Source organism: Actinia tenebrosa, unplaced genomic scaffold (genome assembly GCF_029948245.1).
Source record: "Actinia tenebrosa isolate PJP-AT-01 unplaced genomic scaffold, QUT_ActTen_1.0 PGA_scaffold0__85_contigs__length_37466705, whole genome shotgun sequence".
NCBI classification, from domain to species: Eukaryota; Metazoa; Cnidaria; class Anthozoa; order Actiniaria; family Actiniidae; genus Actinia; species Actinia tenebrosa.
The window spans coordinates 7656184-7676540 of record NW_028292569.1 but is presented as its reverse complement, the minus strand read 5'-3'; the positions used below and the strand labels follow the sequence as shown (position 1 = coordinate 7676540).

The 20357-nt window shown below is 35.8% G+C and overlaps 2 protein-coding genes across 4 annotated transcripts; both read right to left on the bottom strand.

Annotated features, from left to right (window-relative positions):
* Window positions 1-2491: 2491 nt before the first annotated feature.
* On the bottom strand, window positions 2492-12932 carry LOC116300301 (ras-related protein Rab-6A). 2 transcript variants are annotated; one of them, XM_031709138.1, is made up of 7 exons: window positions 12743-12932; window positions 12580-12638; window positions 11674-11727; window positions 11374-11479; window positions 10652-10763; window positions 10194-10287; window positions 2492-3733 (listed from the first exon to the last, which is right to left on the bottom strand). In XM_031709138.1, the coding sequence occupies exons 1-7, from the start codon at window positions 12804-12806 to the stop codon at window positions 3587-3589; spliced, it is 636 nt and encodes a 211-aa protein (XP_031564998.1). In that variant the 5' UTR covers window positions 12807-12932; the 3' UTR covers window positions 2492-3586. The 2 variants fall into 2 exon arrangements, with proteins under 2 accessions (XP_031564998.1, XP_031564999.1); XM_031709139.2 differs by lacking the exon at window positions 2492-3733 and adding an exon at window positions 4924-5551.
* A 283-nt stretch (window positions 12933-13215) lies between these two features.
* Window positions 13216-18162, bottom strand: LOC116300311 (activating signal cointegrator 1 complex subunit 1). Of its 2 annotated transcripts, none has more exons than XM_031709150.2 (8): window positions 17926-18162; window positions 17141-17341; window positions 16560-16738; window positions 16071-16160; window positions 15276-15322; window positions 14512-14631; window positions 14093-14306; window positions 13216-13676 (listed from the first exon to the last, which is right to left on the bottom strand). In XM_031709150.2, exons 1-8 carry the CDS (start codon window positions 18038-18040, stop codon window positions 13560-13562), a joined length of 1083 nt encoding a protein of 360 aa, XP_031565010.2. In that variant the 5' UTR covers window positions 18041-18162; the 3' UTR covers window positions 13216-13559. The 2 variants fall into 2 exon arrangements, with proteins under 2 accessions (XP_031565010.2, XP_031565011.2); XM_031709151.2 differs by lacking the exon at window positions 17926-18162 and adding an exon at window positions 17685-17773.
* Window positions 18163-20357: the final 2195 nt, after the last annotated feature.

Here is a 20357-nt window from a genome sequence, read left to right as displayed (position 1 = left end):
TAGCACTGAGAGCCTCAATTAGAAATTTTTCAGAAAGGGTGGGGGCATTCCCCCGGACCCCCAGATTAGATCCCCCTCCCCCTCAATTACTAGTTCCTGATCCATCGTTGATTCTTACATATTTATGAGCACCTGAGGGGAGGAAGGGGGGGGGGGGGGTGGGGTCAAAGGGGCCTAAGTAGCAACAGCCCATAATTCTATAATTCTGTTCGTATCCAGAAGCATGGTGGTGATGGTGTCAGGATGGGGAGTAAAGGGATTGCGTGTCTATAAAGAAAATTAATTGGGCCAGGTAGAGAGAGAGGATGATCGACAATTAAATCCTCTTCACTGCTCAGACAACCATGTGACAGCTTATGAGTTTATAAAGGGATTAGGCTGTTACGAAATGCTTTGGACGGTATATTTGTATAGACAGAACTGTCAATGTTTTTTGGAATGCTGCCTTCATTGATCATTGTCTAATATGACGTCACTGAATAAAATCGAGTCATTATTTTACCGAGTGATCGATGCAGTGAGGATTTCGTAACACGGTATTAGTCAATACAAAGTTGTTTTTGAATGCAAGATGCATTGACTTCTCAATGATGATATTGATACATATTTCAGTAGCTGGTCAAGAATTTGATACTATCTTAGTCTGAAGGACTAGTCTGAAGCTTTACTGGTAAATTCATCATTGTATTAGGAAATCTGACAATAAGCTTTTGACCTCTCTCATCAGTGACTTTCCAAGTTCTACCGGGAAATGCCAACGCTAACTCATTGTCTGGTCGACAAACTGAGACTTGCATAAGAACATTTCTGGTGCCTACCCAGAAGTAGAAGGCGATAATACAGATTTATTAATTTCAATATTTTTGCATTGCTGAAACCTCTATCTAGCTGGTTGAAACGTGCAGGAATTAATAACAAGGTTCAGTGTTTACATGCCAATCAACTTTGTACAAACACTCCACTTATAGATAGTGATTTCTGACTGTGGCTGACCCGCCCTATCAGGCATCGGGCTGAGTAGAATTAATTCAGCAATGCAATCATTTTCATGGAAGATTCCAGGGGAGGGGAGAGAAGGAATTGTTTTCTTACCTGAAAAGGCAAAAGAGGCTTTTAAACTTTTGCACTACTACTTCACAATAAGTTGAATAAAATTAAATAGCAAATGCTGATATTAAACCAAGATTCTCGCGCTATCGTCATGCACTTCGCATATAGCAGCGTGTCAAATTCCAGTGCAAAATTACATAGTTCAAAAGATTTATATTATATTACTGGTCGGTGAATAGAATTTCAAACAATTCAGGGAAATTCCAGACTAAAGTGGTTTGTCTTAACCCTGCTGGTACACAGTAGAGTCAAGGTTAAGGAACACTAGATCTGCCATTAGGGTATTAGTGTTTTGCTGACCTCAAGTCCAAACTGAACGACACTCTACAACCAATCACTACCCTAGGAATAAAAGATAGATAACATTCATAAAACTTCCGTAAAGATAGTGGGAATTATAAAACGACAAACACGCCAATCATTACTGAAAACATCGATCGATTTGAGATACCGTTGGAAATATATATGTTGGAAAACCGAGCCTCCTCCCTAGCTTCCCCTTCTCTAAAGCTCGCGCCGCTACAGGCTAGACTAAGCAGTGGAGTGGACGCCAGTCCTCCAACCTTTTGAACATTTCCATCAATGTTTATACTAATTAATAATGATATAAAATACGTTGAATATATCATGGAAACATGTTCGAAGCTAGAGAGCTAGCGTTTATAATTACTGGGTTGGAGGGGCTATGTGGGTTTCATAAGGGGGTCGGCCGTTTTCTCAGGTAATTCATGACGGGGAGGGGAGGGGAGTGTGCTATCGATAATATTTTTATATAGATATTTATTGTCTACTGAAAGTTTGTAGTTTTGGTGGCTCACTGAAAAATTCGTAATGCTCGAGTTGGAACAAATATCATTTCATGTCCCATGTCCCCACCCAATCATGCAATTATGAACGCTAGCTCCCTCAGTTAGGTTATGTGCGTTTTCATGGCTTCCACGTAGAAGTTTTATTTCTAAACTTCCATGGTATGAAAATATATTGGAACTTTGCCACTTCCAACATATTTCCGGCATTTAGAGGACGGACATGTGCACGATTTTTGCCGATGCGTCCTTGGAACCGATTCGGGATTTTGGGACAAGGGCGTACAAATGCATGTCTATTTCTATATTGTCACTTGTTCAGTCCGCACGCCAAGAAAGTTAGCACTCCAGCTGGCAGTTCAAATTGTCAGGTGCCATTTACATCATAGCAGATGAGAAAATTTAAAGCTCCCAGTATTTGGATTCGCCTGAAGGAGCCTTTAATCATTTTCTGTTTACTGGTCGGCCTTAACCAGAGTGAAAATTGGGCTGGGCGTAGTCTAACCCCTCCCCACCCCTACACACCCGCCTATACCCGTACGTACGTCGAAAGTGCTCATATTCACGACAGTAAGTTCCAGTTTCGATTAACATTTATTCAATAGAGTTTTCCTATAATTCTTTTGCTTTCTGAAAGAAAGTTTAGTTTCACATTTATATCTTTTTCGATATTTTGTCATTACATAAGAGTTTCAGTAATCATCACGACGTCATACAGTACGATTTGAATTATTTCCCTTACTGATATTCATATAGACTCGTATCTTGACTTGCATTATGCATAAATACATTCAATTATTTTAGGATTTTATTTAAGGTACATTTACTTGATAAAATTGCTTGTAAGAATCGTAGACACATAATTTTCGAAGGTAAAACGGTTTTAAAATTGGTAAATGCATTCAATTATTTTAGCATTCTATTTAAGATACATTTAGTAGATTAAATTGGTTGTAAGTAGTAAGAAGAGACGAATGAAGTCTGAGTGCCAATTTTCGAAGGTCCAATGGTTTTAAAATTGGTTTTAACACCAATCGATAGATCTTCGAGCGCAGATCAAAAGCTTCAAGGGCCTAGACCTTTGCAAAGTAAAGGTTGAGAAGTTCAAAGATCCAATGCCCCACCCCGTCGATGCAAACAGTTCAATGCACATGCTCGCCGCATTATTTGAAGCTTAAGAGGTTGCGAGCTGCTATAGGGTCGACTTCTTTCCTTAACGGGCCCCGTAACTTCTGAACTAGCCTAGAATATTATCAACCATACCCAATGACCTGGACAAGATATTACTACTTCCGCCAGGTAGTCTAGCCCCCTTTCATATACACCTTATCATGTAACGTGGATACAGCCATCCATTCTTAAACGTAATACAGTACTCGTCTTTATGTAGCTTCCCCATAGTTGCAATTGAATACAATTCATTATCATACCAACACTGTAATTTGTTAGAGCGCGGACATAATCACAGTAAACCAAAATCAGAATGCTTGCGCATTGGTGGTCTCAAAACCAATTTCTCACAATATACATACGATGCTTGTTTTTTAAATTGCATGTTTTTAGACGTGTACCTTTTGACCGCGAACTACTCATTCGATTTCGACGGTACAATCAATACAATGTCCTATCGCTCTTACAAAATGAAAATTTTTTCCCCTAATAGTCTGTGATTAGCAGCCACAGGCCGCGGACTGATTCTCTTCATTCTGTTCAGTAGATTGTTGTAAAGTGACTTTGATGATGTCGTCTTCGTATTGTCCCCATTCTGTAACCATGTCTTTCTCAGCAGGAAGTTCAGCGCCTATTTTCTTGTAAAGCTGTAAATATGCACAGAAGCACAAAAGAAGTATAGATGATGATCAGATGAGTGGGAGGAGAAGATGTTTAGACAATGTTTGGTAAAAATTTCATAGGATGTGATGCACCTTCCGATAGCCTGAAATAAAGTCGTGTATTTTTGACTCAAAATGGAAATATATCCTTTTGGTTTACTTATTTGAACAGCTGCGCACTTGAAGACGCATGGATAAGGAAACAACGTAAACAAAGAATCTTAATCTCAAGAGAATGACGAGTGGTCTGAAATGGGAAAACATTGCTCCTATGGTTAAGAGGTCTATAGATGGGGACTTTCTTTTGATGGATCAGCCTTGTATTCGGGAAGAGCGCAATGACAGATATATAAAATAGCATTGATATTGCGTTTCATACCGTACTGATCCATTAACCCTTATTACACGACTTTAAAAAGAAACAAATGTTTTCCGAGTGCAAAGTCGTTTGCATGATGGCATCATTTGACTTCCACTACCAGGATGCTTCAAAAAGTTTCTTTCTTATTCGAATTTGCATTTTCTCATGAGAATACTGAGTAAGACGAACGGTCAATTGAGTAAAAAAGAAAGTGTGCAAGGGATTGTGGTAGTTGTAGTAGATGACACCATAATGCAAGTATCCTATTCGATGCAATGAGGATTGACTGCTGCAGTGCCATAACCGTACTTACAGTAATATCAATACTGAATGCTATGCTTGTCTTGGTCAGTCTTCAAGGTGTATGCGTGCGCAAGGCAAGAGCCACTCCCACAAACTCAACCTCAAGCGCAAGTCTAATCGGGTCCACATAGTGGCGGGAACACATCAAGAGAATATGACATTGTAATTTATTTATACTGATGCATTAGCATAATCGTATTGTTTTATACTCAATAAGGTTATTTAACTTTGCTGTTGCATGAATCGTAAAAATAACAATTGGATCCTAACTTGATTTTCCTCCATAAACATCACACGGAATTTACTTTGCTAGAAAGAAACTATTCGCTTCCAGAGTTCAAAGAAAAAAAACTGATTAACAGCCAACGCCTTAATTTGGAACAGGCCGGTAGCAATGGCTTTGACAGCAAAGCGATGAGTTATTCCAATATTCAAAGAGACAAGCATGTGTGTCACTTCAACACCCTCTTTGTTATCAATACTAAATAGAAACAATAAAAACACTGGTATCAACCTTGCCTATAAAATAAAGTTTATGTTGATTTGATTGGTTGATCTTTAGCACTGATAAGAAATGATTTTTAAACGAATTTACATTTTTCCTCGCCAAGCATTGCAAATACTTCTGTCTGCATTGGAACATGAGTGATAGTATTACAAACTCTCATGATAAACACAACCGAATAACTACCATCATTTACATACAGGTAATAATCTATGCTGGGCATCATGTCCAGAATTAGTTATTCAAATATTAACAGAGTGCCTTCCACGAAAACCAAAATAACACTAGCCTTCTCTGCAGATGTCATTACTTTTGGTCCTGTGAGGATCTGGGATCAAAACTAATGACAGCTGCAGAGGAGACTAAAATCACACAGCCCTGCATGCAATTTCTATTTTTTATATTTCATAGGAGATGGTGGCTTGGTCTTTGCTTGTGGCACAGGGTTGGTAGAATGTTTGGGGAAGTAGTAGGGGTGATAGTCAGACTAAATCCATTAACAGAAGCACCCCCCTGTTTGTTGAGGGGGTTCCTGAGGGGTGTCCTTAAGTTTAACTTCTATCAGATCCTCTTTGTTTGTCTTGTCTGTAGTGCTTTCCATTCCAGGCAATGCAGCTGCCACTCTTCTGAAGAGCTACATATGAAAACAAAAAGTAAAATGGAGCCTACCATCAGAGATGCCAGAATACCTAATATCATTGTGATTATAATAGTACATTAGGCATTAGCAATTAAGTGGTTAAGTTATCAACTGATCATCAGTTCCTGAGACAAACACGAGTTGTACTGACTTATCAATGAATACTTCAGGGTTAAGGAATTAGCAAAAGTTGGTAGTGACAATATTTAATCATTCATATTTGCGAAATATTTTCAAGATCTTCCAATTTGTCAACGTAAGAAAAGAAATGGCAGAATGAAAGAAAACAAAATATGACAGCCTCCAAGATACTACATGCTTGCTGTTTGAACCCAAACAACTAGAGAACAATAAATGGCCACTCAGCATGAGTCTTTCAAGTAGCTCAGTGGTTCGAAAGAACATCCAATTAATATTTGGAAGGTCATTGGAATTGAAACCAAATTGAAAAAAAAAAATTTCTGAGTTCCTTTCAGCTAGTGACAAATGACAAATTAATTCCATATGATAATTCATAAATTTCAAACTCTGGTACAAGTAAATGGTATGTAGATAGAGGTCATCAATGAAAACTAGGCAATACACCGAGGAATAAATCATTCATTATAATACAGCTTGTGGGATTGATGATTGATTATGAGTGTTTTATTTCTATTCTATACATTTCAATACAAGAAATTTAAAAATTTTTGGGGGAAGGGTAGGATATAATGAAGATCTAAATTAAGCATGTGGCTAAAAAAGATTTGGTTTTCAGACACTTCTCAAAGGCGAGTGAAAAGATGGTTGTAAAAATGTTTAAAAAAAAGATTTTTGAACAGATGCCAGTTGATAACTAAACCACATAAATTATTTTAAAGCTTATGCATTAGGGTTAGAAAACAAAGGTTAGAGTTGGGCATTTATGAGATGTAGCAAACATACAATTATTAGCTTTTCCTCAATACTACAACAAAAAGATTAGCTTTACGTCTTTTAATAATGGTTAGCAAAGATAATATTGAGCAATGGAATATAACAATGAAAGGTAAATGCAAAAGCAGTATAATGAATTTGATGAAGATCCACATTCTCTAATGAGTATCTTGATCAAACCCAGTTATACTAATGTCTTCCATTAAACCTTTTAATAGTTCTATGCAATACTGCATAATATTATAAAGAATATATAAATAAAACCCACTATGAAATGTTTAACATTGTGAAAATATTAGTAAAAATACAAACTATTTTGATAAAAAATATATATATTGGTAACAGGAGGCACAGCCAAAAACCTATTGAATTTTAGTATATAAATTTCATGGGTAGCAAAGCCACTCAGAATGTAATTTTTTTGTATTTTACCACACAGGGCACAGTTATATGAAGGGTTAATGAAGCTATTTTAGGGATAAATCATTATCCAGTGGATAAGTCAATGCTGTTATCCAATAAATTTATCCATTGAATAAGATTTATCTGTCGCATTCTCTACACTTTATACAACAGTGCCCAGAGGCTTTTCCTTGCTTACAAATTTACACCAGTCTTTTGGGAGAATAGCAAAGAGGAGGCAAGGTTTTTCAGTGTCGTTCTTGTTCAAAAAAACCCTTGAAACATCTATTGATAGTTCAATAATTAGAAAAGAAAGAGAAGCAAAGATATAAAATAATTCTTTCATTTTTTCCCTTCACATATTCTTGGGGTGTAACCACATGACTTAAAATCCCTTGAGATATGAATAGCAATGAAACAACCACCATGTTGGTGATCCAACATGAAAAACTGATGAGGAATACTCTGTTATCGTCAACCAACACAATGAGTGTTTAAGAGAAATAAAGTAGATGTAGATGAAGGCTACGACTTAACACACACCCCAGGAATACAGGCTTAACAGTCATACCAAAATGCCTCATGATAGAAATAGGTAAGGGTTATCATGGGTTTTAGGAATTTACTGATGGTTAGTGCAAAATTCAAAATTTAGTCTACAGTATATTTGTCAAAATTTTATATTTTTCATGTTAATAATTTACAGTAGACTTTAAAATTTAGATTTTATAACTTTTTGAAAATAAAATGTATATCAAAACAATAAAATTAATTTTTAATAATGATTTCAGGAAAAAAATATTTTTAATAATTTGCTGCATTAAATTTGATTTAATTCATAATTCAATTTAATCTTCCTATTGCTTTAGTATTATTAAACATATTTTTCACAATGTTTTACATTTATCGTTATGGTATTAGTAGGCCCATTTAATAGCAAAAACAAAAATTATAAAATTATTCAACAAAAATAATCCCACATTTTATTTATTTATTTTCCCATTATTCCTTTAGAATTTTATGACAAAGATTATTATAATGAAAATGAAACAAAAGTTGGCATCTCTGATAAAATCAAAATAATGTGCAGATCATTCAGAGGTTGAGCGGCAAGTCTGTTTCTTCTGGTTTGTGAAATGTGTATATATTGTATTGTACTGTAGTTCATTTCAGAGGAGAATTGTGCATGTGCAATAGTGTCTATTGTGTTTGGGTCAAACTCCAAGAGGTCAGCAGAGCATCAGAGAGCCATTACTTGGTGCAGCACAAACTTGTTTATACTTGCTAGTTTTTGTTTGTATCAAGGGGCAAAGGTCATTTTATATAGTGCTTATTTACTGTATTACCACTGTTTTCATTGCTACATTCTGATTGATACAGCAGTTGCAACAGGGAAATTGGGCAATAGATTACCGTCAGTCAAATAAATCCTTAGAGTAGTTTCTCATGTACCTTCTCATGGTTCCCTCGTACCTTTGTGTGCTCTAGCTATTAATTTGATTGACCGCAGTGGTTTACAGTCATCATGCCCCCTTCCCATCGAGCCCCATCCATTATGCTCCTTCTCCATCTAGGGAGGAGGGGGCCAGATTGGGAGGGGCATGATGACCAGTTACCAACCCAGAGTATTGCCCAAATTCAATGTCAGGGCTGTTGTCTCAATCAGCACACAAGTGAATCGCACATTTTCTTTGTCAAAGTGATAAACAAAAAGGGATAGGAGAAAGATTTAGCAGTGTTTTCACATAGCAACATGGTTCTTCTTCCATTGAATAAACTGGAATGTAGAAATGTTAATATTGCAGAGGAAGGAATGAGATGTGCCAGGAGAGGGATTTAAGCTGAGTAATTCCACAGTTGGCTCTCCTTTCAGTAAATTGGAGTGGAATTCTTAAAATGTCAATTTTTGCCTAGGGAGGATGAAGGAAAACCAGAAATTGAGTTCCATTCAAATCCCTATGGCTCATTAGTCACTGCAACTTGTGCTTTCTTAAGTATTCATGCATTACAGTACATTCATAATTAATTTTAATTCCATTTTATGGATATTTAAAAAGATTGCAGATTTTTTTTTTGGCTAATTCAATTGAAAAGTCACAAAACACATGCAGAGTATGCTAGTGAGTAAACTAGAGTGATGGAAAGTAAAGAATCTAATAAAAAACCAATGAAATGCCTGATATATTGCAACTATCAACATGCTAGAATTGGCAAGGTAAGAAGACGTTTTAAATGCTCTTTAGTGCTGGTGCATTTCGCACAGTCATGGCAAACAGCATAGCAAGGGAACAGTCGTAAATGTTGTTTCCATGGAACCAATCACAGAATGAGATATTAATTACTTCTCATCCAATGAGAGAATGCCTTGACATTATAATGGCTTAATAGATGCTGTACCACATGTTTTTCACAACTACTGTATATAAAAATGATCCACTCCATTACATTCACTTTCAAGCATTATTAGTTAATCACACATTTAACCAGAAAGTTACAGCTTGCAAATAGAACTTCATTCAATCATTCTATAGACTGGTTTCTCAAGGTTATGTGCATATCCAATTTTAAGGAACTTGACCAGCCACGATACTAGAACACGAGTATTAGCATGCATTTTTTTTTGATAAGGACTCATAAGATCGATTATTCTCCTCTTTAAATATAAAACTGTCTTCTGAATTTTACTGAATTTTCCTTATTCTAGTTTTGTGGCACGTCAAGTTGGATACGCACGCAACCTTGAGAAAACGGTTTATTGATGGTTGTGGTGTGGTGCAGTCTGTTAATAGTAAATTATTATTAGTTGGTGCATAGGAACAATGATTAGAACATCTATAACTGTTACTCCAGTGCCAAAATTATTGCAGTCAATATTACATGAACTGCGTAGTTGTGAGCTACATGTTAAAATTTTGTTTATTACTAGCTGCTGTCAATCAAAAATAATCAGTACTTTATATTTTTGACTGGCGGCATTTGAAAACCAAATTGGCAACTGGTAACTAATGTCAGATGTTTGCAAATAATTGCAACAAATTTTTAAATAAAAAGATTATTATTATTATTACTGTCAAGATTGCATAATATTGGAAATTGCTGCAGACAATTAAAATAGCTGTAATATATCCCCCCCCCCCCCCCCCCCCCCCAAATCAGGTTTGATATACACATCATAACATTAGCATGAGATTATGCTGTACACATATCATGACTTCTATCCCAAGGACTTACCTTGAGGCATATAGAATATGATCAGGTCCATAATTATAAATCAATAACTAATAAATAAATAGAAAAACAATATCTGATTGTTTCTTACCTGCTTGACATTGTAACCTGCTTTAGCACTAGTTTCTATAAACATCACATTTAATTCTTTTGCTTTTCGTTCCCCTTCCTCTGTCGTTACTTGTCTACCAAGAGAAAAGAAAAATATATACATGTATATAATAAGAATACTGTAGCAATATCTAGTAAAAAACGAATAGTCAAATTAATGATCAAGTCTGTGAAAGCTGAACAAGAGTCCAAAATTTGACAATAACCTTTTGAGATGAGAGCATAGTTTAACTGTATGATTGCAAGGCTTGAGAATGATATAATATATAAGAAATAAGAAAAAGATATAACAAATAAATACAATCATCATCATCATTATAAGATTAAATTGCTTAATTGTGAGGGTTTATTTTGTACTTCATGTAGATGCCATTCTCCTACATAAAAATTGTCATTAAAATTATAATAAGAATAAAAACTTCTGACTTGATCATTTACCTTTTATCTGAAAGATCTGTTTTGTTCCCAACTAGCATAATGATTACATCATTCCCTCTTTCTGTTCTCACGTCATCTATCCATTTAGATGTTTGTTGAAAAGAATTGTAATCTATAATAAAGCAAAAGAAAGTATTTTAATATACATGCATATTTACAAAAAGTAAATGAATACAGCAATGGATAATCTCCAGAAATACAGCTGCAAGTCTCTGAATATTTCTATAAGTCTCCTAAAACAGAGGCTGTGACTCTTTTTTTTCTGCAGTCTTTGTAAGTATTTGAAAACCATTGAATTTGAAGCTATTGTTTAATCGAGATCCAATAACAATATTGCCACAGCAATTCAATGCCATATGACAAAAGGGACTTTTTACAGTAGATACTTAAAGGCTCTTGGGTGTTCTACTGTAACCTCCTCCCTCCTCCATTCTCATAATGAAGATTTTGCTTTGGTTTAAATTCATACCACTCCCCACTTCCATCACACACACCCCTCTTATGGAGCAGTTTTCTTATGGTAGGACATGCCATAACATTGTATTAGTTTTCCATTGTTTTCCAGTTATTCATCCAATAAAGACATATTGTTACTGCTATGGTAAGAAAATCTACAGCTAAAGTAGTCAAATTTGCTATCATTTTCAGTCATTTGAAAACTGAGCTCTCTATAAAGCAATGTGATACATTTTTCCACTAATAAAAAATATGACCATACTCACTGGTGATGTCATAGACTACTACAGCTACGCTAGAATCACGGATATAGCTTGGTATTAGACTACGGAATCGTTCTTGCCCTGCAGTATCCCATAACTGTAATCTGACCTAAAAACGGCACCATACTTATCATTATGTGAACTATATACAAGACTAACTGGAATGCAAGATTTTCCATTTCAGATTTTCCATTAAATATAGGATACAATCATGAATGGATACATGGGCAACGTAGGGAATTGCCAAAATTCAACAAATCTCTAAAACCTAGAAGAGTAAAGTTAAATGATTGAAATACTTACTGTTCTGTCTTCAAGGTACATTGTTTTGGACAAAAAGTCTATTCCAATTGTCGCCTGAAAAAAAGGAAAAGGAATGTGATGAATGGTGATAACTTTCTCATTGCATCTAAAATATAATATAATACGAAAATACAGAAAATGAATTTTAAAGTCATGAATGAAGATAATACATGTATTTATTATCACCTATCCTAAGATCAAGATTAATTTGACACTTCAGAAAGATCAAGATCAACCAATATATGTGGATAGATATACACACTACATTCCTTTACATTCAAGACACTATCACTTGCAAATATGTCAAAAAGCACAAAAAAAAGCGTGTAGGAATAGATATTATAGTTAAATATACCAATAACTGCGAAAGTATAAGACAGAGCACTTCAGAAATACAAAATATTCCCAGATTTTATGAAAAATATGAAATAAAGTAAATTTGAGACCTTGTCCCTTACTCGATCAAGATACACGTATGTCGAAATCTTACAAATCATAGAATATTTCAATAAATTATAGGTAGCAATTGATATTTATAAAGAATAACAAACTCATTTCTTAGACCAGCAGCTTTATAAATAATCAATGATTAAAAGTGTAGACAAGATCGATCACTGGAGAATCTTTAGAAATACGAAATGTTATAATATTACTCGTAACTTGTGACATCTTATAAATGATAAGTATTTTTAGATATTTGCAGACTAAAGATTTCTTAAGTATTAATCTAATGGACTGATCTACTCTTTAAAAAAATAAGGTCTAGTAAAAGCCAAATCTTGAAAGGAAGAGAAGTACATATTTTGAAAACAATCCAAGCTTAATTTCACAGCCCAGAAAAATAATTCTCAGTATCTGTGGAAGTAAGCTTGCATTTTAGCAATTCAAAGACATGGAATCTCTTACCTGATAAGTGTTATCGAAGCTGTCATACATAAACCTAGTTATAAGAGAGGTTTTTCCAACTATAAAGAAAGAAAGATCAAAAATCAAACACCAAAAACACAAGAGAAACACCGGGTGATGTTCGTTGATCAACACCAAAACTCTCCACCATTTTCGTACATACCACTTTGCTCGCCTAAAAAGACAAGCTTAAACTTTCGCAGTGGATTTCCAAAGTCCGAAGACATTGTTAAATATAGGAGTGTTAAACAGGGCCGTGTTCATACAATAAAGGCGGTATTTTTGGGCATAAAGTAAGAATCTCCTTTGGAAACCGGGAACAACCAAGCCACGTCAAAATGGGATACGCTGACTACGCGTGCGCAGTATTGATCTCTTAAAGTGACGTCACATATATAGGGTTGGTTTGAATGAGAAGGATTTCCTGTGCATAGTTCAGGCCAAAACATTGAAATATGAATTTTGAATGCAGTTTTTCTTGGTGAACATCATTTGCGCGTTTTAAAGCAGATATTTTCCTCGTATATCAGTTGTTAAAGGGGAATGTGATGACATCATTTTGGGAGGGCCTCAGTAACCCAGACTAGGGTGCACACGATAGCTGGTATGGGCCCTACACCCATTGAATGATACATCTGGTTAAACCTTTTATTATTGACAAAGTTAGCCCTCAAAATTTTAACTGTTTGTACTACATTTTTATATTATTATATAATTTTCTATAATGTTATCTAGTTTTATACAGGCTTGTTGTTTGTAAAAAAATTTAAAGTCTTTGCTAATACTAAACTTGTGCTCAGAAGTGCACAATCAAACATAATTGCCTAACTCCAACGACATAAGCATCCCAGTTATTTTATGAGGTCGGGATAAGGGCTGGGGTGGGGATTAAAAAACAAATGTACTAAATTTACATTTATGAAGGTGGAGTTTGAAGACCCCTGGAAGCCCTTCCTACAGCTTGTACAAGAATTATGTAACTATGGCAGAGACACTGATGCAGCACAGTAGTAACGTCCATGTTCGTCATATTTCCCCCTCTCAGAGATATGGATTTCTTTCAAGTGATATTGTCCAAAATTGATGTCTTCAAAAACCTTTGGAAAAAAGGAAAAAGAATTACGTAATTTACTAGTATGGAGGTTTTGCAACATCACATGCCCACGCCCATGATACAGCTTGGGCTGCCTGTGGTTAGATGGCAGAACTATAAAATCCCTTTACTCTTGGGAACTGAATTATGTCTCATGTAAAATATTTGTTGTGTTTTGTGCCACACAACATGGCTGCTGTCAAGTGGTGGTGCAAAACCTCTATTTTCTAGACACCTGGTCTGCTCTGTCTGTCTCTAAATACCAATGACAGGCTCCCTGTGGCTTTATTAATCAAGTTAAAACAGGAATCCCAGCCACTATTGCATGTTTATAGGCTTTCTTGTCTAGCATGTTGTCTATCATAGTTATACAAACTTCTAGTATAAAAAGTAAATTTATATGAATTATGGAATCTTTACCTGTAGGATTTCCCTTGCGTCAAATGCATACTTCCTTCGCATTTTGTTAAACTCATAATTCTTACGTCCATTATTCCGCCTAGCAATCTCTTCCAAGTCTGAGTGCATTGAACTGTTCATTACTGTTGCATGTAGTTTTACTTTGTCATATTCATGCTGCATGATGCCATGATCAACAAACCTTTGGACTATAGAATCTGCAAGGTGCTGAAGTCTAAAAAAAAGGGATATTCTTAATTGTCTAGTAATCTTTTATAACTGTTTCTCTAATTCATTTTATGAAATACAAATGAATTTATCTTTTAGTAGGAAGGTCTTTACAACTAGTTAATGTAAAGACTAAATGTGGATTAATACTAATAAAGCTGCATAAAGATCATGCAGGGACCAGTCCTACAAGGTGTCCACTATTTATTTACCTTTGTTTACCATCCAATTCATTCACTCTAGCATAAAGGACGGAGACTGATGATGGGTCATCATTCATTATCTCAAGGCCTTCAAGCTTTATGGATATAGGTTTGCCATGCAGGCATTCTCTGCAGGAATAAAATGATCACATTTTAAAAATCAATAAATTAAACATAATAACTAGCTAAAAACTAGTGTGAGCTGCGTCGGTGTTTCTAATGAAACAGTAATGATAAAAGGGTAAATCTTACACCGTGAAAAGATGAAAAAACTTACTGACATTTCGGACGCTAGTCCTTCATCTAGTGTCCAAAACGTCAGTAAGTATTTTTATCTTTTCAAGGTATAAAATTTACTGTTATCATTAATGAATTAAACATCTCAGTGGTGAAGAAATTAAAGAAGAATAAAGGACGGGTCTCTTGTTTTATTCAATATTAATTTAAAAGGAAGGACTACTTAGATAGATATATATGTTTATTAAGAAAGAACACCTTGCAGCTAAAAAGCTGAATTGACTGTAATATGTTTTACTCTGTGTAGACTAAAGTCATGTGGCCTTCATAAATTTTAACATGATAAATTCTTGGCAGTAGAAGGTTAGTAAGGCTAGCCTAAGTATCAGGCTCTCTCCGTCTCAGAAAGCCCAAGCCCCCCCCCAAACGCCCCAGAAGGCCTTATACTCAGGCTATAGTAAGGCTTGTGTCCTGGACTATTTAATGAAGTTATTAATTTGATTTTATACTAGCATATATACTATGCTTCTAATCACCTTATGAGGTCTTTATAACAACTGGACAAAAACTGTGCTGCATTATCCTGAAACAAAAAAAAACATTTTCAGCTTGTATTAAAAAGTGCTTGAATACGCGTTGCCATAGAACTAGGTGGTAAGCCGTGGTTAAGTTAATTGCCATGGTTACCTCAAGGGAAAAGCATGGTAAGGCAGCAATATGAGTTGTTTTTTTTTTTAAATGGCTTAGAAAAGTACACTTGGCAGAAGGAGATCAAGGATGTTTTTTAGGGGGAGGTACACCATTTATGATCAGGATGTTCACAAACTCAAGCACCAAGTATAATACAGTACGTAGGCACAGGAAATCTGTAATAATGATTAATAGAATAGGTAATAGAACTTTGATAAGATAAGTAAAAAACCCTGTTAGTCAACATACATACAACTTTACATACAACTTTATTTGTTTCAGCAGGTCTAAAAACTGGAAGCTATATAGCTGATGTGGACCTGCTAAAGCATGTTGAGTAGTTCTCCATAACAAGATGGTTAGTAAATCTGAGTGGGGTGCGCACTCCTCCCAGTTTTTCCTTAAATCTGACCCTGCTTGACCCTCATGAAATTATTATCTGACCATTTTATTCAACAATATTATTCTATGATAGGTTTATTAATATGAATAATTAGAGCGCAGTGTTTTAGAGCAAATAGTGGCCAGGAAAAAATTTACCAAAAAGTAACCTGGAATATAAACAACCAGAATAAAGCACCTGGTAAAACATTTTGACTCCTCGAATCACCTCTCTAAATCATATTGAAAAATTTTATTACCACTTCTTCTTGATTCAGTAACACCAACATGCCAATTGTCAGGTGTAACTTGCATGGCTTCTGAAAAATGCTTGGATGGATACCTTGAGTCTAAAAGAATATAAAAAATTGTAGTAAACTGCATTGTTCTTGGGTCTCTGTCATTGGTCAATGCTGGTCAAATGCTGCGCTTGGCTATGTTTTTTAGTTTAATTTTTATTACAGCCTAATAATTCATTAATAGCTAATTACCTTTGTATGTAAATTGCACATTTCAAACCATGTGATGTTTACATGATGTTCTCTGAAGAAATGTTTCTTTCAATTTATGTTTTCATATCCACATGAATATAAACGAATAAATTTCAGAAAGATAAAGGAACAATTTTCTAGAGAACATCATGTAAACATCACATGGTTTGCAATGTGGTATTTACATACAAAGGTAATTAGGTTTATTATAACACTTTATCATTATTTACTAGTTTGGAAATGGAACGTATAATTTACCTGAGAAAACTTCTGTAGGACACTCTCCTTAAACTCTTCAGCTTTTGTAGCAAGCTCATCAAAGTAAAGAGGAAATGACAAGAAATGAGTAAATGAACACTTCTGTCTAGAAGACTCTGCTATCACTTCCACTTGTCTTCTTGCTGACAAGACTCCAGATCTGCTGGGTCCAGTAATGACTAGAACCATTTGACAAAGACCCGAGAGAGAATAGATTAGAATAATATGTATGCATAGACAGATGGATGGATGTATGTATAGACATATGGACAGATGGATGGATGGATGGATGGACAGATGGATGGATGGATGGATGGATGGATGGACGGATGGATGGATGGACAGATGGATGGACGGATGGATGGAGGGATGGATGGATGGACAAATAGATGAATGGATGGACAGACAGATGGATGGATTGACAGATGGACAGATAGATGGATGAATGAATAAATGAAATTTATGGATAAATGAATGAATGAAATTTATACAAAATGAAACATGTCCACAGTCTTAGTCACATTTTCATTGCATAACTGTACATACGACTCTTCCCTTTAAATAAATCAACCAACAAATACCTATGTCTCCAGCTTGTCCCTGGCTAGGAATAAATAACCTAGTATCAGTTTCCATTTCAATTTTCTTCTTAGTTTCTGCTTTTCTACCAATAACAAACTTAAACAAAGCACTTGGTGTGTCCATCACTGTCCTAAAACCACTCTTGGTCTCTTCAACCACATCACTAGCATCACATGTCTCATCTTCATAATTCATTTCGTCTGAAATAAAGGAGTAAAATAAGTAAACAACAAATAATTATTTGTGTTGTTCAAGATCAATGACAAATTTCTGATGGTTTTGCATACTAAGTCCTCTTGTTTTCTATATTATGACCTCAACAGTTGGACAAAATATTCACATCATGGTAAATAAGAAGACAAATCACAAAACAATATCGGAACATTTTAAAACGAATGCTTTTTTGTAATTTTTTTCCTAGCTTGCACTGGAGTCCACATGCAAGTCATTTGTAATTTGTTGGTGTAATTTGCTGGTATGTCTTCGGCCAATCAGAAAGTGTAAAAAAAATGGTAATGTTACTAGTATGTATGAGTTATTTACCTATTCCCAGTTACACAACTAGCCCAAATACAAACATTGACATGACAATCGAATATGAAATATGGTCTTGCACATGTAAATTCTGTACCTATCAGATCACGTTTCATATTAATAATTTGGGTTCCCTGTGGTAAACTCTCGGTCGATAATTAAGACAAAAAAAACGTATAAATTTTAAACTCTAAATACGAATAGCTTATTTCATCCTGTATTATAGGCTACGAAATCTCTAAAACTGTACCTTGTTCGTAGTAAGGCGTCGAATTTTCATTGGTTTCACTGCTGTTTTGTTCAAAGGGAAGCTTTCTGTAGCAACGTCCCTTAATCCAAACGACTGGGGGTCGAAGGACGTCCATCTAAGGAAAATATCAATTCCTATAAGATCCTCTCTCCATCAAAGAAGGAAATGAAGCTTAAATTACTAAGGAAGGATACATAAAGTCGTCAACCTTTCAACCGCGGCTCCCCTACTAACGGGAAAAACACCGACGAATCGACGATTACCCTCGGCAAATCCTTCGGTGACTACTCGGACACTCGGCCATCGATTACAAAAGCGCAAGTTACGGAAGTAAATTTTTGAATCGTATAATAGTGATTCAAGTGATATATGACTTATCCAAAGTTTCAGTTCAATTTGATGTAATCCGAATGAGCTAGAACGTTTTAAAGAAGCTGTTAATTTTGAATGTGGACAAAAAGGAATTTTTTCACTTTTTCTAAGACTATATTGCTTAATAATATGCATTTAAAAATCTTATCTGAATACGATGGGGTTCGAACCTTCCAACAGAAAATTAAAAACACAACTAAAAAAACAAAAACAAAAAAAGAAACACAAAAAATCGATTCTAATTTGCCATACCCCCGAGACATCCGCAGAGCTGAGGCGTCGTATGGACTTCGGACCTGACGGCGATTAAATCCTTCTGCCCTTGGGTGTACGAATTATGCAAGAAAATGTTCTAGCCGAAGCATCAGGGGAGAGACCAGCCGGCCCCCAGACCATATCGGCTAATCCCTTGCATCTCTGCCACGCACGGAATCGGTTGAAAATATAATGTTAAAAAGTCTAGTCTATCTAGTGCATTGTTTTGACGGCCATTGTTATGCTGATTGACCTGGACGGCTTGGTCCAGCGGAAAAAACTTAGGCTCTGAGTCAAGTCCGGTTGAGCGAAGTTGGTTCCTGGATGGGTGACCTGAAGCTTGTGCCTACTACAAACGTCTTTGCAAATTTTTTATAACTTTTGATTACTTTCGAGTTCTCTAGGCCATTTTGGTTGAAAAATAGTCGTAAACTAAAAACTGCCGGGCATTTAATCCGTGATCGGCAGTCTGCTCAGCACAAAACGAATTCGAACGACTCTCTTAGTGGTACTTAGAAAAATTGCTCATGATTTCAAAGTCGACACACATTTCAAGCTTGTCTATAGAACTCAGTCCCAATCGCGGGCAAACACCACATGCAGCAACTCCGTATCTAAACTGAGGCAGCGACTCTCTTTTCTTATTTGCAGCAATTCAACCTGTTTTTTATTTGCAGACACACTTCTAAAATGTAGCAACTCATTTTTTATTTGTATCAACTAAAACTAATTTAAAAATCGATTTAAAGCAAGTTTGCAATTGTAGACAAACTTTCGACCGTTCTTCTCAACTGAGTCAATGACGTGTTGACTTTCCTCGGCGCAGAATACGAAAGACTCTCTTAATGGCACTTTGAAATTTTTCTCATGATTACTGACTGACGGGCACTGATTAAATGCCAGTTCTTAATCCTCGCCGATTTTTCAGGAAAACGAATTATTATTGATTTAAAGTATATTCTACTTTCGTAGAGAAACTTCGAGCAAATCAAGTTGATCGAACTTACTGGCGTAAAGAGCGTAGCCTCAGAAATGATCAGTGGGTTCTCTGCTCACTCTCTTATCTCTACCTATACTGGTTCATTGATGAGCCACCTCAGAGAAGGATGACATTAATGAGTCACATCAGAGAGAAGGATGACATCAATGAACCACCTCAGGAAGAAGGATGTCAATAGAGAGTTTTAGATTGACTTTTTTTCTCCCCGCAAACGGCAAACGTGACCACGTTTTCATCGTTTTCCTGTACTTTACTTTACCTTTTAAAAACCTTCTCACCAAAAGTAAATACTCTTTTGTTTTTCTGTTACTTGGACTTTTTTGCGATTCTTTTTAAGCTATTTAAAATAATTTTTATATGCTCAACTGACGTTTCACGTTTGCCGTGAACGTAAATCTAAAACTCTCTATTAATGAACCACCTCAGGGAGAAGGATGACATTAATGAACCACCTCAGGGAGAAGGATGTCATCAATGAACCACCTCAGGGAGAAGGATGTCATTAATGAACCACCTCAGGGAGAAGGATGACATCAATGAACCACCTCAGGGAGAAGGATGACATTAATGAACCACCTCAGGGAGAAGGATGTCATCAATGAACTACCTCAGGGAGAAGGATGGCATTAATGAACCACCTCAGGGAGAAGGATGACATCAATGAACCACCTCAGGGAGAAGGATGTCATTAATGAACCACCTCAGGGAGAAGGATAACATTAATGAACCACCTCAGGGAGAAGGATGGCATTAATGAACCACCTCAGGGAGGATGACATCAATGAACCACCTCAGGGAGAAGGAT

Coding starts and splice junctions, on each gene's coding strand:
- LOC116300301 (XM_031709138.1), bottom strand. CDS start 12,806: ATGTCTTCGGACTTTGGAAATCCACTGCGAAAGTTTAAGCTTGTCTTT. Junction 11,480..11,673: donor TGTACCTTGAAGACAGAACA/GTAAGTATTTCA, acceptor TGCCGTTTTTAG/GTCAGATTACAGTTATGGGA. Junction 10,764..11,373: donor AGTAGTCTATGACATCACCA/GTGAGTATGGTC, acceptor GCTTTATTATAG/ATTACAATTCTTTTCAACAA.
- LOC116300311 (XM_031709150.2), bottom strand. CDS start 18,040: ATGGACGTCCTTCGACCCCCAGTCGTTTGGATTAAGGGACGTTGCTAC. Junction 16,739..17,140: donor GGGACAAGCTGGAGACATAG/GTATTTGTTGGT, acceptor AAATGGTTCTAG/TCATTACTGGACCCAGCAGA. Junction 15,323..16,070: donor TACTGAATCAAGAAGAAGTG/GTAATAAAATTT, acceptor TTTTTGTTTCAG/GATAATGCAGCACAGTTTTT.